Source organism: Anguilla rostrata, chromosome 7 (assembly GCF_018555375.3).
Source record: "Anguilla rostrata isolate EN2019 chromosome 7, ASM1855537v3, whole genome shotgun sequence".
Taxonomy (NCBI): domain Eukaryota; kingdom Metazoa; phylum Chordata; class Actinopteri; order Anguilliformes; family Anguillidae; genus Anguilla; species Anguilla rostrata.
The window spans coordinates 10,635,371-10,659,442 of record NC_057939.1 but is presented as its reverse complement, the minus strand read 5'-3'; the positions used below and the strand labels follow the sequence as shown (position 1 = coordinate 10,659,442).

Below are 24,072 nucleotides of genomic sequence, written 5' to 3'. Positions count from 1 at the left end.
TTCTGTTTTTTATTTTTTATTTTTTAATTGATCTCAGTCACCAGAAGGTGTACTGCTGCCTTTTACCATTTCCTGCTGCACTAGGGTGTCCTTTTGTCATCCATCACCATTGGGAAAACCAAAGAGCTTTCAACTCAGAAGAGACAGGTGGCTGTTGACCAACAAAAATCAGGTAAATGATATTTTTTAAAAACACATAAACAGTTTAAAAATACCACTAAGCACAGAAAAGGCTGCAATCAAAAAAGTTTCAGAAGTCTGGAACAGTTGAATATTTGTCAAGAAGAGGATGCATGTGCATACTGCTCCCATGCAAGGTGATGAAAACGGTCAGCGAGGCAAAGAAAAGCCCAAGGATCACATTTTCAGAACTGCACCGTTTAGTGGAATCCTGGGGCTACCAAGTTTGAAAATCCAGTGTTAGACATCACTACCATGTCTCTGGAAGGTAAGCACAGAAGAAGCCCTTACTGAGAGCAACCCCTAAGTTTTGAATGACTGAACTTTGCTAAGCCTCGTTGGACCAAAATTGGAATTGTGTGCTGTGGTCAGATGAGACCAAAATTGAACTTTCTTGCCATTCACACTATCAGCATGTTTGGCGACAAAAGACGATTGCTTGCAAGGAAAACCACCTATTACCCACAGAAATAGTAATACAGATCATTGATGGTTTGGGGCTGTTTTGCTGCTAGTGGTCCAGGTTGCTCTTGTTATGATTGATGATTTCCACAAAGTATCAGGATAATTGGGTCAAAAACCTGTTTGATAGCCAAGAGGTTGTGACTTGGCCACAGTGGACCTTTCAACAAAACAATAACTACAAACATATATCAAAATCAATACAGAAATGGTTGCAGGAAAACAAAATCAATATTTAGCAATGACCAACTCAGTCTCTGGACTTGAACCCTATTGAACACCTGTGGACTGAATTGAAAAAGGCAGTCCACAAGCGCAAACCTAAGAATATCAAGGGTCTTGACATTTTCCATGCGGAGGAGTGGTCCAAGATCCCCCCAGAAGTGTTCTCCAGCTTTGTCATACATTAGAAGAAGAGGCTCAGAATTGTTATCCTCTCCAGGGGAGGCTTCACCAAATATTAGTTATAAGGGTGCCAACCATTTTGAAAGCCATGTTTGCAGAATAAAATTGTACTACTTAATAAATCATTTTGTGCTTGAAACATTATTGTGTTAAGGCTCACCCATATGTTTGAGCCAACAATATGGCTCATTGTATGTGTTGTTAATTTTATACAGCTGGTTTTGCTTATCTTCATGAAGGATGTCAATACTTCTAGTTGGCTGTATATCTGATTAGTTTCTGTACGTCACATGACCTTCTCTCCATGTCTCTCTGCTCTATTTCCCCTGGCTCTGCCCTGCTGCAATGCACACTATAGGAAGCACACATGAGCTCAGGGATCTCACGGACCTACACTGCTTGGGCAGTGCAAATTTCTATTCATAGCCAGCACATTTCTCTGCAAACATCTCAAGACACTTAAGGAGTCACTGCATACCAGAATTTCATTAAGAATGGAAAATCAGGGGCAGGATGCATGTCGGAATGGCTGCACCCATGTATACTTGTGGATGGCGAGAGAAAACCTATGGACTATGGGTCACTGATAAATGTGGATTACATAGGTATTGATGTCTGATGAGGGGTATGGTTTGGGTAAGAAATATGAGAGGGGTAGTAATACTATAGTTTAATGTGGATATAGGTGAGGTGTTAAATGCTTAGCATAGTCAGGATAATTACTGTGCCGGATACACCAGATTACACTGACCATATTAGGTGCATACAATGATAAACTACTGTGCTTATGGCAACTGGGAAATTGGCCATGAGTAATACGGGTATTGTTGTAGCCAGATGGTATCAGAATGCTCGTGTAGCTTGCTAGTAGTTGGTTGATAAAATTCCGGCAGGATATGTTCTTTCATATCCTGGTCCGAAGACACAGAGCTATCAACATGCATCATCTCTGCCAGAACATCGTGTTTGCAACATTCATTTGACACTCCAGCTGTGTTTTCTGCGGTGTCAGAGAGAAAATGTAATGCTGTGTTATGATAGCTGGGATTGCTCTCATTAATTTATTATGAGACCATCTGACTTTCAGAGATGTATGCTCATAATATTTGTACAAAGGTTCATTATTCATCCAATAATGGTGGTTTGAAGCTCTGGATATAAAAGAACAGAGCCACAAATTCACAATCAAGCAATTTCAAAAACATATCACAGTATAAAATGTGCTAATGTATAAATACCCTATTCACTCTATCCGAGTGTGCTGTTACCTTGAATGACCAGCATTGGGTTGTCTAAATAAATAAAACAGAGAGAGGAAAAAAACACACTTAGTGTCTCATAATTACATAGTTGAAAAACATAGTAGAAAGCCTAATATCTCTGTGTTTCCTGTGCTACTTACATGATTGATCCGGTACCCATGGCAACAGGTGAGGGGGTGCATGCGGCTCTCACTCGCCTGCTTGTTTCCCAGGGAACAGGTCTAGAGGGAGGCGTGGAAACTCAGCTCTCCCGATCACGAAGTTCCCGTGCGGGAGCCAGCGGGCGAGGCCGACAGCCGACAGCCACAGAGAGCCGTTTGTTTGGACGAGGGGCGGGGCTCGGGCGGCGGCGTGTGTGGCGGGACTCCCGCACGTGCCTCTCTCGAATTCGCCTCCACCGCGAACCGTGTTCCGTTTCAAAACAAGACCTCCCTCCTCCCCGCCCACAAAATGGAAACTGTTTGAGAGCAGAAGGCGTGGGGCGGGGGGGAGCAGCAGGTATGGGCTGGAGTGAAAGTGTGTCAGGTAGGCGAGGGGGGGAGGAGGGAGAGCGATGACCTTACGCATTGTAATCCAGCCTCTGCTACATAACCACCCCTCACGAGAGGGTTATAAAACATAAGATGCGACGGAAGCGAACGAAGGGAAAACTGATAACCCAACTTGCCTGAAGTGAAATAATGTATCGCAATATTGTTAAGCATAATAATCTTACACAATAATAGCGGTCTTGTGTTCTCCTTGCTTAAATTTAGTGAGTATATGGCTGGTTATGTAAGCTATCGTTTGATAACAACTTGTCTTCCCTCCCTCTTATGTGAATGTGAGTGAACAGGGACAGGAAGCAGAATGGGCCAAGAGTGTTATTTAGCTCCTGAAATGAGCTGCTGGTTCTGTACTCATTATGACAGAACAGTCAGCAGTGAATGAACAGGGACAGATGGAGCCTGGCAGAAGAAAAAGAAAAAAAATGAATAAAAACAACACATTTTCATCAATTACATAAAAATGTCTCAGTCGTTGAGCAGATTAATAATTTCAGAATTTCATTAATGGGCTCAGATTCATTCACCTCCTCTCTCAATGCAGCTGAAGATGTGAGCGACCCTTTCTGTTTGTCCCCTTGTTTCAGGCTCCCACAGGCCATTGCAAAGTCTTTGACCACAATGATGTTGTTTTGATGAGAATTGTATTACGATACCACATCTTAAGACTCATACTGCAGAGTATTAATGAATATTAAAATAGTAATCATTAAAAAAATAAAATAAAATAGTAAACACATTAAGTAATCATCAAACACATTCAAGCAAACATGAAAAAGCACTTGGCTTGAAATGCAACAACAAGTTTGCTCATAAATAATGAGAAAAAAAAACATTATATGTGTGTGTGTGTGTGTGTGTGTGTGTGTGTGTGTGTGTGTGTGTGTGTGTGTGTGTGTAAAATCATTATTTTTACTCAGTAGAATCCTCTGCAAAATAAAAATGTTCTCATTTGGAGACCCCACTCCACAGGTGTCAGTGCATTCTGTAATGATAAAAGCAAAGCCCTTGTTGTCTGTCTAGTGGAAATGTGCAACATATCTGCTTTCATCTTCTGTGTCAATAATTTGCACAATGCATTTGTAAAACAACACAATAGTGTGTATTCACTAGATTGGTGCTGCTGGTAGTGGTGCAGAGTTAGCTGCAGCCCTTCCATTGGCCCTATGCAATCAAACTCCTGCTGGATCATATCTCTTAAATAGAATTTGTGGACTGTAAAATTAACCTTAGTCTAATGTCAAGTGCTTTCACTGTGCCTGGAGAGGGGAAACAAGCAGGAGGCTGAGACTTTGCAATAGACAGGTGTTGGCTAAATAAACAGAAACATAAGTAAAAGGAGAGCCATCAACATGTTTTGAAGATGATGGCTAGCTGTTCAGAATGGAGTCACTAGCATTTCATCACTTTACTGACACTTTATTGACATCCTACACAGTTAAAAAAGAGTGTTTTGCAACCTCAAAATTGGTTGCAACTGAGGAAACAAGTGGAGAAACTCTTTCTTCATCTCAATTTGAAATACCATAAAATATAAAAATGTCTAATTTTTACGATATGTTTTCTGATGCATTCTTGATGCCTACCCCGGTCTTTGACAGGTCTCATGCACTTGTGTGTCCTTGCTGAAGCATCCTCCAGGAGCCTCCTAGCCCCAATTTCCGGGGCAGACGAGGATCGAGGAGCCGAGAACGGATAAAATTAGCGACTGGAACAAGCCCATTGTGTCTTGCAAAGGAACACAATGCTTATTCAAACTTAAAATGCAGCCATTTGGTCATTAGTTGGGTCATAAAAGAATAAAAAAGACTGTTGTGTCATCTGACATTTAAATTTTCCAAGGTAGGTCCTTCTCTGCCCATGATTGCTTATGGCCTCGGGTGTGTAGGTCAATTATTTCATTAACCTGGAGCAGTCAGTTCCCAGTTGGGTGTGACCTGATTGATGGGTTTGTACCAACTGCGCCACCTGGTGTTGAATGAGTGCCAAGATCTGACACTCTCTGGCTGAGGCATTGACCAGCATCATAAAATGATGCATCACCTCAAGTTTCCCATTATCTGTGGATTAATGTGCAGAATTTAGTTTGTGCCAGTGGGACTGCTAAACCTGCTTTCTGAGGAACGGAAGGTAGATCAGCTATAGGAGATTTATGAAAGGTTGCCCTCTGTTGGATAACTATAAAAATACACTTCCTGCATTTCATGAACATCAAACATCAGCAAGGCCTTATTGAAAGTAACAATGTAGGTGTGGATGATTGTGGAGAGTCTTTTGGCTATGGCATTTTTTTTTTTTTGTATTCTAATGGGTATGACACTTGTAAACTACTGATATCTACAAACTGTCTGGCTGCATTCATGGGAAAAATAGCTGAAAAGATAAAATTTGAATAAGATTAACAGTTGTGTTTGACCCTTCCCATGATCTTAGAGCTGGCATTTTTAACATTTGAGTCGTATACCTTATTTATTAAATGTTCGTTCTAGACTCCCGTGGTCAATGAGAGGTGAACATATTTAGATGATCCCTGCTGATATTCACAGAGGCATGACAGGTATTTGGATGAATGGGAATGGGCTACAGGAGGGAGAGGGGTGTTGCCTGTCCCGCCCCAGAGGACTGATATATGCCCCAAACTGCTGACCTGTCAGGCCTGCATCCAGCTGACCCAGCAGTGCTTTATCCTGAGAGAATGGTACTGTGGAGTCATCAGGATCTCTCTCTCCCTCTCTCTCTCTTTCTCTCTCCCTCTCTCTCTCTCTCTCTCTCTCTCTCACTGAATTTTCTTCAGATGACATACAGTCTGTGATGTTACTTTTTCTCTCTCTGTTCCACTGCATTCCACTGGTATAATAATAATAATAATAATAATAATAATAATAATAATAATAATAATAATAATAATAATAAATGAATAATACATTCCGTACACTTCATGACAAGTAAAAGCAAATGGCTTATGCAAGAGCAAAATAAAGATAAGTATGACAAGGCAATATAACCACATCCATTATATTAAGTACATACGATATTATATATATGATATAAGTTAATAAAATGGAACAAACAGGTTACATGAATCTCTGAAGCAGAATTTTGGAGGTGGAAAATCATGCATTAAAAGTTAGATTACAAAAGGTCGGTTTGAAATTGACTAGCAGATTAGTTTCTCTAATGCCTCTGAAGCAAGTACCACACTCATGGCACTACAACTCTGCAGCTCCCCAGGAGTTAAATTTCACATTAAGAGGTGCAAGACAGAATCAGCTGATCACAATTGGTGGGAAGGAGCAAGCAAGCAATTCTCTCGCTCTCTCTCTCTCTCTCTCTCGGTCTGTCTCTCTCTTTGCTCTGTTAGCAGGTTTGTTTTGACTAAAATGTAAAATATACAGTACATAATACAATATGTAGACGTCACACCACATGCATTAAGATCATAAACAGAATAGCACTTCCTTATGTCCAAAATATGTTAAATAAAATATGTTAGTCCTAAACAAAAGATGTCCAAAAGATGATTACTTGGCTTCCATGTTAACAGATGTGAAATGAGTTCAAGGGCTTCAGGGTTCAGAAATTAGAACTAGATGCTAGAGTTCCCCTCCCTCTTTTCTATTTTGATTTAAAAGCAGAGGGGCACATGGGAACGATGACAGAAGCACTTTAACTGAGATCTTCCATGAAAAACAACACTGCTCAGCTCATTTTAATGTTCCATGAAAAGTTCAAAAGAACTATAATGCTTTTTCAAATCTGATTTGAAATTTCAACATTAAAAGATGTGAAGAAAGACAAATACAAATCCTTACTGCATACACAGTAAGATTCCCTTAGTGGCCAAATTCTTTTGGTAGTGGGAATTCTCCTGAGCCTTTTGAAGTCCTCAAATAGAAATGTTTTATTTTATTTTAGATCCTGTTCAGGTTTCTCTTCCAGAGAAAACAAAAATATATGCATTAATACTGGACGGGAAATAAAATTGCCAGGGTAACATGGAGGGAAAATCTGTTTCTCATTTAGGGATTTTTAAATATGTGATATTACAAATTTATACTCTGCTTTTGAGCTCTATTTTGTGGTCGTTGTAAACAGAGTCTGAAATGAACTTATTTCACCTCACCCTATTCATTTACTTAAACTAACATTTCTTAACTCTCGTGTTTTTCCCATCTAAGCACTCAAGTAAATTAGGTTTTATTGAGCTAACTGAATCATGATGCTCTATTTGGCATAACTTGAAAGGCATCTGCTATTAGTTCGAGCTCTGGGTTCATGGGAGTGCATTTGTGAAAACAGATGGATAAATGAACAGGTGTTTCTGTAATTTATTTCTGTTCCTTTGAGCTCAGATATATCTTAGATATATCAGTTATACAAACAGGTATTCAATGACAGTAATTTGTTTTTTCAATAGAGTCTTGCACAGATGTTGCCATTGGGAATGACTTTCGCTATAGCTCGCAGGGCTTTGCTGTTAAAATGACTTAAGTCTTTTAACAAAAACTAAATAAATAATACATTTTTCTTTGATTACTGAACCACAGCTGTGCCTATTTTCTGAATAGCAGCATAATTACAGCATAAACCAGTATCACAGTGTAGCTGTCAGCCAGAACAGGCTAGCAAGTGAAGTTGACCCAGTCTTCATTGTGCAATAGAGGATCTAAGGGGTTACTGGATCTAAGTGGTCTGGTCAGAGATATCATTCCTTGAATATCGGTAAAGCGTGCTCGAGACCAGGACAAACACATTCTCTCCATTTGAATCAGCAGAAACATTAGCCTGTACCCATCTCCAACAGCTCCTTATTACGGTGGATGTGCGGCAGCTTCTGTGTCTGTGCCAATTTTCAGAACTGTCCCAGTCCCTAACAGAACTGCTAAAAAAGCAATGCAAACAGAGCATATGGATACATCTAATATAGGTTATGTCTCTGTGAAAACTGCTTAATCTGTAGCTGAGTGAGTGCCTGTAATGTAGCTCTCTGTTTGCCCAGGTGTTCAGATTAAGTATATCTTAGCTGGCAATGAGACACCCAACATCTGACTCCAATAAGAATTTGTTCATGTTGTTACAATTCATGGTCTGAAATCAAGCTTCAGATGGAGAGGGGTGACCACATCACAGAGTGGAGTGGCGGGGGGGGGGGGGGAGTGACCACATCAGAGTTGACTGAACTGTGCAATCACAGCTGGTGCAGGGGCCCCCTGCTTTCAGTCCAAACCTGCAGCCAGCGGCACCAGAGGAGGGGGGGAGAGGAGCAGGGGACGCTGCCCTGCTGGTGACCCACTGAGCAGTTCCCTCTGAGGAGTTTAATTCTGGTCAGGGGATTCACTCAGATCCACTCCACCCCTGGAGTCACTGCCCAGGCCACGCCCCCTTCTCAACAACCACACCTATCGTCGAGTTAGCCACTCCCCCTCACCTCGGAGAACCTGTGCACTGCTTGGTTTCAAAACGGACCGCATGGAATTACTGCGATTTCTGTTTTCAAGCTCAAGATTCTTGCTTATTAGCATGTGTTTGGAACATTTTTTTAACCACTGTTATTCCTGTAATAAAAACACATTTAGCAGTCATTGAGTTAACATAACAGTCCCCCCACCCATACCCAGGAAAGAAAACTTTGTCTCACTTACGGTCAACATTCCTTTCGTGTTACATTCTTGGAGAAATTGCCAGTTAATACCCGAAAAATAAACTAAGTGGAAAGCAGCGGTAATTCAGAGGAATTTTGTGTAAAACTGAATTCACCTCTGGTGTTGTCTTCCTGGTCAGTCTCTCTCTGATTTTAACACCTGCACACCAGCTGCACCTGGCTGGCAACAGCAGACCACATCAAAGGGAGCGCATGTGTCTTACTAACTCCTGCAAACGTTGAAGGTGTTACCGCTGCCCCAATAGTTGAAATGATGGCAAAGCTCGGTGCCCACATTGCGTGAGGAGAGATGAAGAAAGAGAGAGCTGATGAAAAGATGAAAGGAGAAAAACAACCCCTCCCCTCCCATTACACAGTGATAAATCAGAATCCAACCCCTGAGCACCGTTAATTCACATACTTCACCTGACTATAAGGTTGAGAATTGTGGAATCAAAGGGATGCCGTGTGCCGTATTTGATGCACTCCATATAATTAAGTGATTTCATATTCTCAGGAGCTATAAGCTGTTCACACAGGAACCATTCCAGTACTGAAGTGCTGAAATATCAAATAATAGAACTGATGGTTGGCTTGCCTCAACCTGATCAAACTGATCCAGGCTCATATATCATAATTCATATAGGAGTGCTGACCACAGCTTCTCCCCATCCATATCCTAACCCATCTTATCTCTATGGGCCCTGGACTACTGCAGATTCCTGCCAGGGCTATGGGCTCAGCTCATACAGAACACAGCTACTTGATTGAAACTAGCCTGCTGAAATACAACCATTGCTGCATCCCACTCACTGTTTTCCTCACAGGTTGCTAGAGAGCATTGATCAAATGTCATATAAAACCTTGCTACTGGGCAGTCAAGAGTATCGTTACACCTTACAACACATCATAAGAACCAACTCAGTTGAGAGTCACATCTTTTTGACCTCACAATACACACATATTTGCAAATCCCAACTGTCAAGCGCACAGAGATGGGTAAAATGACGGTAGCGTATTTCCAAAATCCAAACTCTTTGACTACACCAAACGAGTTCAGACGATCCGCTTGCTTTTACTTTGAGACCGAGCGGTGGGTGTGAATATGAGATCACAACAACAGTGGAAGGCCCCTCTTTCTTAGTCTTGTTTGAACAGGTTCTGATTCTATGGCCTCTCAAAGACAAACTCCCTGAGTTCATCAACCTTTCTTCCTTAGTGCTGGCCTTTAAAGCAAAATAGGCTGAGGAGGACGTGTTACCAGGCCAGGACTCTATACGGTATGCTTTTAATGACAAACATGACGTGACACTGAAACAGAAAACTCGGTCAAGTTTATAATATGAAGCACTTTTTTCTTAGAAACAGCGTGTAGTAAGGGCAGGGGAGGAGCCAAAGGTTTTCATGGATGTGTTTTATGAGAGTATAGCACCACCGTGTGGCTGCTTTTGCCGTTTGCTTAAATTACCCAAATTACTGTAGAAGAGGTAGTTGAGATTTCTCTTCCAGATGTTTTTTTTTCATTAGAAAATTATCTGATAGACCTACAAAAAACCACATTTCATAACATGAATTAATTTTTTTTTATGTTGCTCTAAATCAAAGGGGAATTTCCATTGGAGTTGATTTATTCATTTTAAATGAACAACTCCGCACATCTGTACACATCTGGGCCCACTATATACCATTTCACCAGTTCACTTTCCTGCTGCACACTGCTGCAGACCACAAAACTCACAGACAGGACAACAGAATTCATAAACATTTTAATCATCAATACTGAAGGTCCATTTGAATTAACTTTAAACTGAGCATGATCTGAGAGAAATAAGGACGAGACATGAAAACCAACATTTATTGTGCCATTATCGGGTTTAACCAGCGTGTCCTTTACAAAAATAAGTGCTTCTGGGGCCGATAGCAGTATCCTAATGGTGGTCCATTTTTCCCATGTAAAAAAGTTGTTCCCAATAGTGCAGTTTATTGAATATGTACATCAAGTGCCATATAGTTCAAGCCATTAGGGGTTGTGTGTGAATGCCTCCAGATGTAGTGGTGCTGTTGTTTAGCCGTCCCACAGGTGTGCCCCACGGATCAGTCTCAGGTATCATAGGTCCTCATGCTCCTCTGGGAACTTCGGCATTGTGCTCTCTGTTGGTTCAGAGTCCAGCACCTCTTGGCTTTCCTCTGATGCTAAGGGAGGAAATACAGTTGATGACTACATTTGGTCTCTGATCAGCAGTCTGGCATAAAAGAGTATTTCATAAATAGGAGGTCACAGACCATCTCACTGTGCCATCTCAACTTAAAGCAAAATACCATACTGTGTTCTTCGTATCCATCCATTATATCCGTCCATATAATTCTTTTTTCCTCAGGTGAAAAACACACTGCTCGACTACAGTCCATGCTGTACTGCTATAGGCAAATTTTTACAGACACCTCCACTTTCATGGTAACATGCACAGAGCTGGATTAACAAAGGCCGTATTCACTTAGCAGGCTGATAAGCACCTTTGAGATACCAGTTAAACCTGATTGCTGTTGTTAGCTTTTGTCAAGCCAGCTAACACAAAGAAACCCTGGGTATGTTCGTAGCACAACCCCCCGGCCAATTGTGAAGCGATGTTAGCACTTGTTTGTAAACAGTACCATAGAAATATGCACAGTCTCTTAGACCAAATAATTGAACTCATTCCTGTGAACATTCCAAGCTTCACTGAAACAGTACGCCATTGTAGTCACCTGGCTCTTCTGTTTGGACACAGACTCCGTCCTTCTCCTCAAAGCTGCTGGAGCAGATGCACTTGTAACTGCCCTTGATGTTGACACACTCGCGGTTCTCTCCAGGGCAAGCCTGATCAGGCTGCTCACACTCGTTGATATCTACCAGAGAAGAGAGTAGTCGGGACAGTTTTTTAAACACTTCAACCATAAAAGCTCCCAATTCAGCGTTACTCATTTCACTTACTAGTTTCCAAATGCAGCTTTGAGCAATTATTTATGCCAGAAATTCAAGGGTAATCAGAACTCAGGTGCTCTCACCTGTGCAGGTTCCCTCCTCCTCCCCGTATCCGTCTGAGCAGGCGAGGCATCCGCTGGGCCCCGCCCCTCTGCAGCCGGAACAGGCCTTATCACAGGCTGGGCGGCGGTCACAGGGCACGAGCCGACACAGACAGAGGAGAGAGGGAGAAAGATCAAACACAGTTAGTTTGTTTGGACCTCTGTATTATTAACTTCTGTATTTTTTAACCAGAAATGTAACATTAAGGCATGAGTGAGGGTTACTTTTTTTCCTTTGTGAACAACGTTACAAAGTAAATGGCAGACAAACACAACCATGCATTATTCAGAGTTAAAAACAAATTTAACCAAATCCAGTCCCATGGCGAAATTATCCAGTTTAATGACCCTTGATGGATTCCAAGGACTTAATTCTTGCCTTAATTTACAAACCACCTTTCAGAACGGATTACTAATAACAACATGATGCCAAACAGAATACATTTTTAAAAAGTGGTACGGTGAAACTCTTCTAGTACATGGGGATTAATTTAATTAAACATGTTAATCTCTGTCTGTACAGTCACTATCTGAAGGTCAGTGTGACATTTTATCAAGACCAGCATGTGACTGATGATTAGCGCAATCATTTTCCACACGTGCTGCGCAGTAATTCATCACTGCAGAAGTACAGATTTCACAACGAGAGAAACTACAATCCACTCATTTGAGGATTCACTATGTGCGCAATTCTGTCTCCCAGGCTCAGACACCAAAACTGGCAATTTCAGGTCTACGAATACTCCAGAGAAGGACAAACACTACCTTTCCTGAGTTACATTTTCATGTGTGTTCTCTTTACAGAACTATAGAACCTAACATACAGTACCTTGGCAGGAATATGAACCATCTGTGTTTTGACAATACTGGTCTTCTTTACAAGGAGGTGATTCCTTTGAGCACTCGTCTACATCTTTGGAAGTGAAACAAAGTACATAAAAATAGTTATAGGTCATACATAGTATCAACATTAATTGTACTTCCAAACTCTCCTGCCCCCCCCATAATAATAATAATAATAATAATAATAATAATAATAATAATAATAAAGACAATTTACCCACCATTACAGGCGCCCGCCTCATCCTTCTCCCATCCAGGTTTACACTGGTCACAATCCTGATTGGTCGATCCTGTGCAAGTTTTGCAGGAGGTGTGGCACTCTAAAGGCAGCACACAAAAGGCTCGCTTCAGCGCAAGATGAAGGTGGAAGAATTCAATAAGATTGTGTCAATTACTTCCATCCTACCCAGGATGTCGTACCTGCACAGAGAGAAAAGCTGTCGTTTCTCTCCACATTAAAATATCCATCGATGCAGTCCAAACAGAACTCCCCCTGGTATCCACGGTTACAGCTACACCGGCCGTGGCCTGCCCTGGTTCCGTCTCCGTCGCATGCACCGTTGCCATGGCAGGGTCTTTCAGAACCCCCTACGCAGGCTGTAGACACAACCGAAGGGGAAGGGAAAACAAAATTTAGGCCCTGTCACTGATCCCTTTCTGTTCACACCCAATGGGGTTTTACGGAGTCTGCGATATAGTTACCATTGCAGTCAGGGCCAAACGTTCCTTTGGGACAGCACACTTGGATGGTATCGATGCAGAACCATTTAAATAGGTCAGGGTACTTTGTTTTCCTGGAAAATTACAACAACAACAAAAAAATTAAGCTGACCACAGAAAAGCTGTGAGCAATATTAAGTTCTGTACCTGACCTGACCCAGATTATAAGTTACATGAAAATAGCAAAGGTACACTTAATTTTTTTTATGTGCAATCACTTGAGGTAAGAGTTTCATGTTGGTGTAATGGAAGGCGTGATGTGGTCCTTATTTTCTCAGCCGACCGACTGTGCCCTCACCTCTTGAACCACCAGGTTTCAAACTCCTCTTCGTGTTCCTCCACCATGTGATTGCACTCAAAGTTGCTGCTGTCGCAGAGGCCCTCCAAAATCTCCACCAGGCGAATCTCACTGTCCAGAAACAGATTAAACAATAAAACAGAATGACTTCATTCACCTAATGTGCAAACAGTCTCTGGCTTATGCTGCATTATGATGCAGCCTGTCTTCTAAAATATGACGGCATTACACTGTATTTCTGCAACATTAGCCACTGTTGGGGGTGCCATTTTAATGTCCAAGAGCCACCACTTGGTGGCAGTCAAAGCTCATTTCAAGGGAGGTTGTGCCTACTAACAATGTTTAAGCTAACTTAATGATGAAGTTATTATTAAAACTCTTTGTTGATTAATTTAAGCTACGTGGATGTGCATGTCAAGACTATGAAGGCGTAAAATGAGAATTTAGCAGCAAGGAAGATACTTTTATGCTGGAGCCATTTTAGGCAGGGGGGAAAAATACATTTAAAAGGATTTGTTGAACTCAAATGCACATTACGGAGAATGCAAAATAAAATAAATTTTAAAAAGTGGTCAGTGTCTGCCAAAATATAAGACTGTATTGAATTTCAACGACGTTTCAAAACTGTACAATGGTCGTTTTGGAGCATGCAGGTGCTGGAGCATTAGGTCTCAGGCTCCATCAGCATTGCCATGGTAACACACCTGGTTAGATACAAATTTGGTATTCTGAAACGGATAAGTGGTTTCAGTACTATGAAAAGTTAACGGATGCCCTGTGATAGATTGGCGACCTTTCCAGAATGTACATAAGCGGATATAGATAATGAATGGATGGATGAATTTAACGAACTTGTTTAAAAAACCAACATTATGAACTGCTCCTCTGGCCTGAAAGGAAAGAAAAGAAATGTAGACCTGGGCACATATGTTGTCTCACCGGCTGAGCCTTCTCACCTGGTCTCATACTTGGACAGTTTCCTCTCCTCCCATGCGGTGTTTCCACCTCCAAAGTTTTTCTTGGTTGTTCTGTCGAACCCCTGATAAAGATGGAAAAGTAAGGGCCAACAATGTGATAATACGCATGAAATATCCCAACATCTAACAACATGTAGAGAGCACAGAAAATTATGCTTTACAGTGTTTTTGTCCATGTACCAGGTTAAATTGTGAAAAGTAACTGTCCCAAGTTAAATGTGATGATTGAGATGCAAATGTGTCACTTAGAAAGAAACCGTGCAAGCTGTAAAATTGCAACACTGAACCTTATAAGAACAGAATGTAGGCTACATTATGAATGAAAGGTGCAGAGAATCTCAAGAGTGATAAAATAACGTAGAAAGCGTATTTCATTCAAACTTGCTGTTTTTGTTGGTCCGGGTAGCTGGCTGTATAAACACAAATTAAAATGAAACGTATGGATAACTTACCTTGCTGAAGTTGTCTGTGATCTGTCTGCAAGTCGAACATGAATCTTTTAAATCTTTTGCATCCGTGTGGACAATGTGTAAAATTAAACTGAGAGCACAGCATAGCGTCACCACTGATCCAGCCGACGGCATTTTCAGCTAACTAACAAACTAATCTCACATTCAAAAGCATGCCAATGTAGCTAGTTGCAACACACTACATTAGCCTGCAAGTTATAATTGCAAGCTAAATTTGGGTCAGCACATGAGCTTGATTCTATGCTCCAAATACAGTCCCTGCAATAAATACGGGGCTCGGTTGCTTCCATGAAGAGCTTTACAAAAAATAACATTTACATCCCGGCTTTACAAAAAAAAGCACACTTCGACTTCCGTATTACCCTTTCATTACAAGTGTGGCTTCTATTGGTTGGCCATCTTTGCAAGTCAGTCATACAAATAACCAATGACAAGTCGCCACGCGCGGGACAATGGACTGTAACCGCGTGTAACGACAGAAAGGTCATAGTATTAGGTAATGATTCATAGTGTCATACTGCGCATATTCTGTTTTTTTTCCTTTTTTTCTTTACTATAATGGTTAGATCCTATGATTAGAACACCTAGAATAGGTCAGTGAATTAAACTTTTGCGTCGTTAACAACGAAATTGGATTACATTATTTTGTGCGAACTGTCATCTTGCAGGACATGACTGTGTTTAAGCACTGGAGACGCGTAATTCTGCGGTAATTTACCATGGTTGTTTTAATGGACGGCACTGCTCCATCCATATACTGCTAATAATAAACCTGCGGAGAATATCATTGCATACGGGGAGCATGATAATATAAAGTCCAAAAGCAGCAGAATTGCTCTTGTACATCCAGTTTGCATTAGCTGCATGGGACTCATATTAACCCCAAAATTCATCTAATTATATATGAATTATATACTTATGCAATAAATCGATCTGCACTGTAGCCGGATTCGTGCATGCAACATGATGCAAATATATGTGCGGATATATGTAAATATGCAAATCTTACGCATATAGACTCTAGGGTTAACGAACTGCGTGAGGTGCATAATGATTGAAAGGCATTCAGCAGGATATTGTAAGTTGTAAGTTATTTATATATTTGCCTACGTATTTTTGATACTGCTGAGGAGAGCTTCAGTGTTTGAACAAAACCGAAAGACTCAAAGCTACAAAGCAATTAAGTAATGAATACACTTCACAGCTGTGAGAAAGCAAGTCATAAAAGGTCATAAATGGGACTAGTATTACCAGAGGACCTTGGTTACTTACCCCTCAAAAACAGTAGGTAATTCAATCCAGGAAATGTACTTTACAACCTGGTAAAAAAGTACTGACATGGCAAGATACAGGATTAAAATCACAGGAGTAATAGGTAATATTTACAGGACATCCTTGGGTAAAACGAATCCTTTCAGAATAGGGCTATATTTATACTGGTTTTCACTTCTGTTAAAACTTCTAAAATATGAATGAGCCTTCTTTGTGGTAACACACGATTAAATTCCTGAGACAGTGTTCTTCATAAGAGATGCTGTTAAGTGGTTGTCATGTAATATCTCATATATTCATACAGCCGAATACAAAGACAATTTACAAAGCCTCACAAAACAATACCAACCAGGTACAACACCTCTTCTTTCCCCCACTTTTGAAAATGCATTCCAAAATTTAGAGGTTACAGTTCAGATAAAAGACATGCCTTAAATATTGTGATTGGCTCTAGATATTGAGACAAACATAATTTGTAACCATTACACAGTATTCTCCTATTCCTTTTTTTGCAGATGTAGACGAAAGATTTTGTTTTGACACATGGAATAGCATACAGGTGGACTCATGCGCACAATTGCGTGATTTTGCAGAATTGTGTGATCTCGCATAATATTGTATGTGGTACCATGCTCCACCTTTCAAATATGTATCAGTCACAACAGAAAGCCTACAAAAAAGAAAAAAAGTACCCAAAGTAGAAAGCAAACTCTTGAAAATGTATTGGGGAAACAAAACTTTATATATCTTTTCAATGTCAATGCACATCATATGCTTCTCAAGCAAATGGACAGCAATAAGGCAGAAGCACAGACATGGTATGGCCCAAGACAGCGGATGGTGTGGGGTGGGAAAGGGTACTCTTACTCAGACCCCCCCCCGGGATAATCTCAGATTCATCTGGGTGAGGCAACTGAGGACACGAGTACAGGATTTATTCTATCTAACCACCTTCTGGTTCCGTTTCTTCCCCACAGAAAGTGAGACAGGCCAGCAATCCATTGCTGTGGTCCCCCATTTAAAAAAACTAATTTTACAGAGTTGTAGCCCACCATTTCTCACAAGGTAAAAGGCATGGATCACACGCACATCAACATACAGCCTATTTTTTATGTGAAAGACAATATATACATCCAAGGAAAATGTTTTTTATTTACAAGGTACAACATTAGCATAATTCCAGTCTTAATCCTTACACAAGCATGACATTCTGAACAGAATTCATAAATGTACAGTGTCATTTCACTCAGCAGTGACTAATAATTTAATCCCTCAGAAGACTAATTGTGCTTAAGAAAAAATATCTTAAAACAGATTGCTTCAATTGTAAATACAGCACTAATTCATAGTCTATTTAGAGATAGTTTCAAGAAGTTAAAAAGAAAACTACCTCTCGGACAGTACCATAACTAACAATTTCACAATTTAAAAAATCCGGTTTTTGTTTTGTTTGTCACTTGTATAAAAAACATAATTCAGTATCGAGATCTTATCATAATCGCATACATTTGAAGTCTACAACATGGTTGAGCATTAGTCAAGTACTGTGTATTTTGACCTGAAGTCATTTGCATAAGGCACAAGAAGGGAAAAAATAGCTTTACAAAAAAAAAAAAACAGCAATAAATCAATTCATATATGAATAGCTACACTCTCCCTCCTGTGATAAACTCCATTTACTGGGTCATAGGCTTCCTCCAGTTCAAGTGTTAAACAGTAATATGCACAAAATATATTCTAAGAACTAATCTGATTTGTTACTGGTCCAAACTTTGTGTGATGTACCTGAGCCAATAAGATCAAAATATCTTCAGTGTATTGACACATTAGGAATAATTCATAGACTTGGCTGTGAATTATTCCTAGACTGGGCCAAGTTGAGCACTGTGAAACTCATCCTTTTTAGTACTGAAAATATATCAGGGGAAGATTGACCTTTAAAAAGATTAGTTCCTCCAGATTTTCCAGCAGTGGCCTTGACTGAATCTGGGCAGAGTTTATACTCGCTGTGAAAAACAGGGTATCTGCTGGGACAACGCTAGGGGGGCAACCCACATGCCGAACAGCTACTTTGGCAAGGTCTGGCCACAGGAACTTCTTCAGGTTCCAATAATCCAGAGGATCACAGCTTTGATCGAGTATCTCTTCTTCAAGATACTCTAGCACTGCCAGCTCCGATGATTTAGGTCGCTCTTCTTGTTTGATCTTGTTCCTGATGTCATCCATGAGGGCCCAGAGGTTGTCCTTATTACTCAGAATGCTGTTTGGTGGAGGACGGATCTCACTACATCCATTGGAAAGCAAATGCGTTTTCTTGGCTGAGGTAGATATTGTGTCAATTTCTTGTATGAGGTCTTGCTTGCACTGCTCTGCCTCCCCCTCTGTGAACAGTGAGGTCTTGTAGCGAGGGTCTAACATTGTTGCCCACATGTACCTTGGGTCATGAAGTGTTGAGGACATTCGGCTCATCATAGCTTCCTTCAGAGACTTGAGCATGTTGTCAATGCCCATAGTCTCATCAAAAAGCAAGTCTATTTTTCGGTTGAGAATGTGGATGAGCGGGATTACTTGGCCTAACGTAGCAGTCCGATTGCTCATCTCCCTGCAGGCAACCTCAAAAGGCTTTAAAGCATTGCACACAGACTGCATCACTTCCCACTGGTCATAGCTGATTAATTCCCTGAAATTGCACTCAACTGACATCTCATCAATGGCTTTTTTTTGTTCCACTAAACGTTCAAGCATGTAAAGGGACGTTTTCCACTTGGAGGGAATGTCCTGGACCAGCTGGTTTTCTGGTAAGTGATATTCCCTTTGAAGCTCCATCAATTTCTCTTTTGCTTTCGCTGTGCGGTGAACACGCTCACAGATTTTACGAGCAATACTCAACAGGTTCTGAACCATCCTCTGACTCTTTATGGCTTCAGTTACAATGAGGTCTACGGAGTGTTCAAAACAATGCACAGCGATGTGATCATTATCATCCAAGACGTTTCCAATGCTCTGATTATCTGTTACAGTGAACCCAATTTTCAGCCCTGAAGAATTAATCCAAGTGTCCCAGAGGTATTCCAGCTCCTTCTGAATATTGAGCATACTGTAGTCACAGTCAATTGGAGAAATGCTAAGGACAGCGGAGCAGTGGAAGTCTTGGCCTTGAGGTCGTATGCATGACTCATAAGTGACCCAGTGTGCCGTCAGGGTCAGGTACTCCTGTGTCTGGCTGTTGACCCAGACACTTGTAGTGAAATGGACAATGCCACTCTCGGCCTCTTTAAGGTGCGTGATGACAACATCTTTCACTCTCTTGTACATTTCCGGTATGGCAGTGCTGGTAAAGTAGGAAGATGAGGGGAGTGAATACTGTGGTTGCAGGTATTCTAGTAACCGGTTGAGACCCACATTCTCTACTAGAGCAGCGGGCTGTAGATCCAGTGCAAGCATTTCAGCAACAAGTTTAGTTATTTTTTTGGCAACTGGGTGGGACTCATCAAATCTTTCAACATTTTCTTCATAAGAGGATGTGTCGATTAGTCCTTGTTTTACTTCATCAGTTCTTGTTTGTACTTCAGAAGAGGAAACACCTGAGACATTGCTGTTGTTTTTTTCTAGAGCATGTCCATGAAATCTCTGCATGTGCCTAAATAAGCAACTGGTGCCAAGGTTCGTAGTCTTTTTACCTCTGCTTATTGTGCGGCTACAGTGCAAACAAACAACCTTTGTGGGATCTGTGGCACTAATGGAAAAGTGATTCCACAGCTTTGAAGTCTTTTTGCTAAAAACTGGGACTGTGTGAAGTTTTTTCTCAATGAGAGGGGTATCAGATACATTTTCTGATGGTGCTTCCCCGGTACTGATGACATTTGGTGACTGAGGTGAGGAGGCATTGTCATTCATGCTTTTTTGGCTCTTCAGGACATCAGGATGCCGTCTCACCAGATGTCTCATCAAGCAGCTGGTTCCAAAGTCACCACGCTTCCCACGGCTGATTGCACAAGAACAGTACCGACACAGTGCTTTGAGCTGGTCTACTGGGGAAACAATGAAATGGTGCCACACTTCTGACTTTACCCGCTTCATGATTTTCTTGTTTTGTTGGAAAACCGAAATAATTTCTTTGTTTAGCGCTGGGACTTCAGGGAGACCATCAGGCGAGGAGGTGCGAGGCAGCTCTCCTTCACCCGCTAGTCCTATAGTCACTGACATGTCAAGGGAAGACTCTTGCCCTGACTGATATAACGCATGGTTTGAGTCCTCGTTGACATCAATGTCCTCATTAAGACACTGGGGAACCCCATCCGACATTGCTTTAGGAGATGATGAAATGGAGGAGGGCTCTTTTTTAAACTCTTCTTCCTCCTGCAACTTCATGTGTGACAGAAGAGTTGGAGAGTTAGTATAAGGCGGTGGAATGCTGTAGCCCTGTTGGTTTTCCTCAATGACAATGTCTCGGTGGGCCCGCCACATATGACGTATCAAACAACTTGTTCCCAGATCTTTACCGTTCTTTCCCCTGCTGAATTCATTCATGCAGTGCACACAAACAGCCTTGGAGCTGTCTGTGGGGGAAAGATAAAAGTGTTTCCACACTGCTGACCTCCTCCGAGAGCTTGGGTTTTTAGGATTTGCAAGGATGCGCTCAGATGCTCCTTCCACACCATCATCGTAACATTCGCTGCTAGAATGCAAGTTAGAGTCCGTGAGGGCATGGTGTTTGGGAGACTCCTCCACCTTTGGTGTAATTCGGAGCACTTCTTTGGACGAGACCTCTGCGCTATCTGCAGATGGGTCTGATGGTAAAGTATTTTTTTGCAAAGTGGGTGTTGCGTTCTCTGCCAGATCTTTGTTATTTTGTGGGTTTGTGGGAGGTATTAAGGACGAGACAACAGAGTTAACTGAAGTGCTGGAGGGAAGCTCACTGTCCTGTAAAAGCACAGTGGGGTGAGCCCTTCGCACATGCCGCATCAGACAACTGGTGCTGAGGTCTCTTTCATTCTTACCCCGACTGAACTCTTTCATACAATACAAGCAGATTGCTTTGGTGCTATCTCGTGGAGATATGCAGAAATGGTTCCAAGCAGGAGACTTCTTTCGAGGACTAACAGGATTTCTTATTGATGATATAAGACTCTGTGTCACAGCATCCATTGCAACATCATAAAGAGTACTAGTATAACCACTAAGCAAGTTGCTATAATCATCATATCTAGTGTCAAAGGATACATTTTCATCATCTTGAACTGCTTTATCCCTGAAATCTGTTTCCTCCTCTTTAATATGTGCATCGATTTCACTTTCTGGCTCTATTTTTATCTTTTCAGCAATGCAGTTTGCCTCAGCCTCCGGACTTTGTTTTGAAATGGATGGAGAAATGGGACAATCCTCTTTGTTGCACATCTCCCTCTGAGAGGACTGTTCGCCTGATGTTGGAGATTCTGATGAACCATCAACCTGAGAAGACAAGCCTCCTGACTTACTGTCAAGGGCAGAAAACCCTGAAGGTGGTTCTTCAGCCAATGTCCCTGAGGAATAGGAAGCAGGCTTTGCATCTGTGGCCTCATGAAGTGTAAGGCTGTATGATTTAAACACATAACCATCCTGTCCCATAATTTTTAAACATGATCCCTTTGCTTCTTGTTTTTTGTAGTCTTCTGTAAACTTGCAGTTCCCCAAGCATCTTTCATCACCGTTATGGGAGCAGTTTTCCTCACTGTCCATGTTAGCAGACTGAAATTCTGCTTGAGAGCTAGTCCTTTTTTAAAACCCACCTACAAAGCTACTGAGAGCCATGGGTGGACTCTTTGATTTTTGATTTATTTTATTTTCCACCCTAATTAATGTTCAATCAATCAATGCACCTGTGTCCATTCCAAGTGAGGCAAACTTGATCCGATTCATCCATTTGCTTAATTTTTGCAAGTAGACAATAGATCCAATTCTTGTCAGCATCATATCTAGAGAGTATTGAAAAATAAAGATCAAACATTATTCACACATAGCCAAGTCCAAATGTGGTAGTAACATCAACACCTGCCCCCTGGGCAATTACCCAGATGCAGAAATATTATGTCACATTATTTAACATCTTTGCCATAGGGGCCTTACTAGGTGCTACCAATTGACAATTTGTTGGCAAATAAGCTACAGCTTGGTACCAATATTTTATTTTATAAACTAGCATTTTTATCGACAAACATTTATTAACACTTGTTAAAGTCCAACTTCCAAATCTGCAGCCACCAAAAAAGTGTAGCCTACCAATGTTTATCAATCTGGAATGTCATACTTTTTGCCCCAAATTGACTATAGGGATGTGAGATAAATATCATTTGTGAGATAGATAGACAGACAGACAGACAGAATACTTCATTATGGCCAAAGGGGTATTTTTTTAGCAGCATATAACATTCATATTTACAAACAGACATTTACATCAAGAAACATACAATCATTTACACTAGAGAAAGGGGGGAATGAATAATTAAAGGTAAAAACTACCTTTTAGTATTTAGACCTATTAAATAAATATTGAATCTTACAGTTACAGAGTAACGTTACCGGAGTTGTTCTACAAAGTAACAATATTGCTTAACAGCATAGTCCATTGGTCCATATACAACGTAGCAAACATTATAGTCAACAAAAGCCAACCGACGTTTACAGTTGAAAACTTCACGACTGACAGCAACATTAGTAACTAACGTCTAGGCAATTGTAGCTAGTTCTGATAACAAACATTAACCCACAATGCAGCCAAGTTAACGTGAGATCAAACGGAAACGGAGGTAGGGGTTTCTTGACAGTAAATTACCCAAATTAAATGATGCGTGTAATCAAAATTAGTTATCCACCTCAATATTATTCAACGTTATATCGCCAGTGCTTGACAATTTATATAGGTAGGCCTACATATGTAAATATCCCCAGCATGCAACCAGTTAACTGGCGATAGTTTATGATCGATTGTTGGGGAGCTATATCGTTCGTTATTTATAAACGTACGTCGCTTTGGATAAAAGCGTCTGCCAAATAAATGCAATGTCATGTAATAAACGAGTCGCTTGCGATGCAACAATGGACGTCTGGTTGGCTCGCTACTTCCTTACATGTCATTAACTTACACATTAACCCTAGGGCTAGCTACCGTTATGCATACAAAAATGATTCTAGTAAACGTTAACTCGCCACTTTGCTGTCACTGAAATTAACCAAAGAAAACAATCTCAAAGTGCTGAAAACTTCAGTTACATCTTTATATTTACGAAAAGATATTTTTTTAAATCTAGCCTCGCCATGGGATCTTGCCATTCTACGCCATAAAAAAGCTCGACCTGGTAAGGAAGATCCAGATCCTGGCAATAGAACAGTGGAAGAACCGGTCAGAGAACCGGATCAGCCCGCAGTGTATTTTAACTGTTTGTCAATCCACAACAAATAAAAAGCACATACCTGAATGCCCTGAGGTCAGTTCCTATCAGTTTTGGTAACTAAACAGTTAAATGCATCACATTTCATTGCTCTAAAGGGGCAATTAGTTGGTTGCTTTGTCTACGCTACAGTTAACATTCAGCAGCAGGAGCTACATGCACAGCGTAGGACGGAAGAAACATGCTTTTATGATGTCATGGGGTTGAAGGGTTTCCAAAATGGCGACGTAGTAATAAAAAAGAAAACAAAACAATGCCAATGCTTAATACCGTTCCAATCAGTTGTATGGCATCCTCTTCAGACCTCCTCGTGTCGTATTTTAAAACACACACGCACGAAGCACTTATTCGCAATGTTTCTTCGTCCTATAATTACCCCCCAAAAAATCAAATGCACAACGCTGTGCTTTGTTTTCCCTTCTTGTCATCGCAGCACTTAACGTTTCTAAGCATTGCACGGGGTTTCTTGACCTGGAAGGTCTCACTCAGGGGCAATAAAACTCAACA

At 41.0% G+C, this 24,072-nt stretch overlaps 1 protein-coding gene and 1 long non-coding RNA gene across 2 annotated transcripts; both read right to left on the bottom strand.

The window, feature by feature from the left end:
• Positions 1–10,245: 10,245 nt before the first annotated feature.
• On the bottom strand, positions 10,246–15,228 carry creld2 (cysteine-rich with EGF-like domains 2). Its single transcript, XM_064342730.1, has 10 exons — positions 14,849–15,228; positions 14,376–14,458; positions 13,420–13,530; positions 13,104–13,195; positions 12,822–12,998; positions 12,623–12,721; positions 12,388–12,471; positions 11,541–11,636; positions 11,241–11,381; positions 10,246–10,688 (listed from the first exon to the last, which is right to left on the bottom strand). Exons 1-10 carry the CDS (start codon positions 14,978–14,980, stop codon positions 10,603–10,605), a joined length of 1,101 nt encoding a protein of 366 aa, XP_064198800.1. The 5' UTR covers positions 14,981–15,228; the 3' UTR covers positions 10,246–10,602.
• Positions 15,229–17,270: 2,042 nt separating this feature from the next.
• LOC135258973 (uncharacterized) lies at positions 17,271–23,829 on the bottom strand. The gene is made up of 2 exons (XR_010331165.1): positions 23,588–23,829; positions 17,271–22,092 (listed from the first exon to the last, which is right to left on the bottom strand). It is a non-coding gene; the product is annotated as an uncharacterized LOC135258973 (long non-coding RNA).
• Between the last annotated feature and the right edge of the window lie 243 nt (positions 23,830–24,072).

What these genes read in the sequence shown, in the direction of transcription:
- creld2 (XM_064342730.1), bottom strand. Translation starts at nt 14,980, where the DNA reads ATGCCGTCGGCTGGATCAGTGGTGACGCTATGCTGTGCTCTCAGTTTA. An exon ending in CAGCTTTTCTCTCTGTGCAG is followed by an intron (nt 12,722 to 12,821) that starts GTACGACATCCT and finishes TGCTGCCTTTAG; the next exon opens with AGTGCCACACCTCCTGCAAA. An exon ending in TGGTTCATATTCCTGCCAAG is followed by an intron (nt 11,637 to 12,387) that starts GTACTGTATGTT and finishes ACCGCCGCCCAG; the next exon opens with CCTGTGATAAGGCCTGTTCC.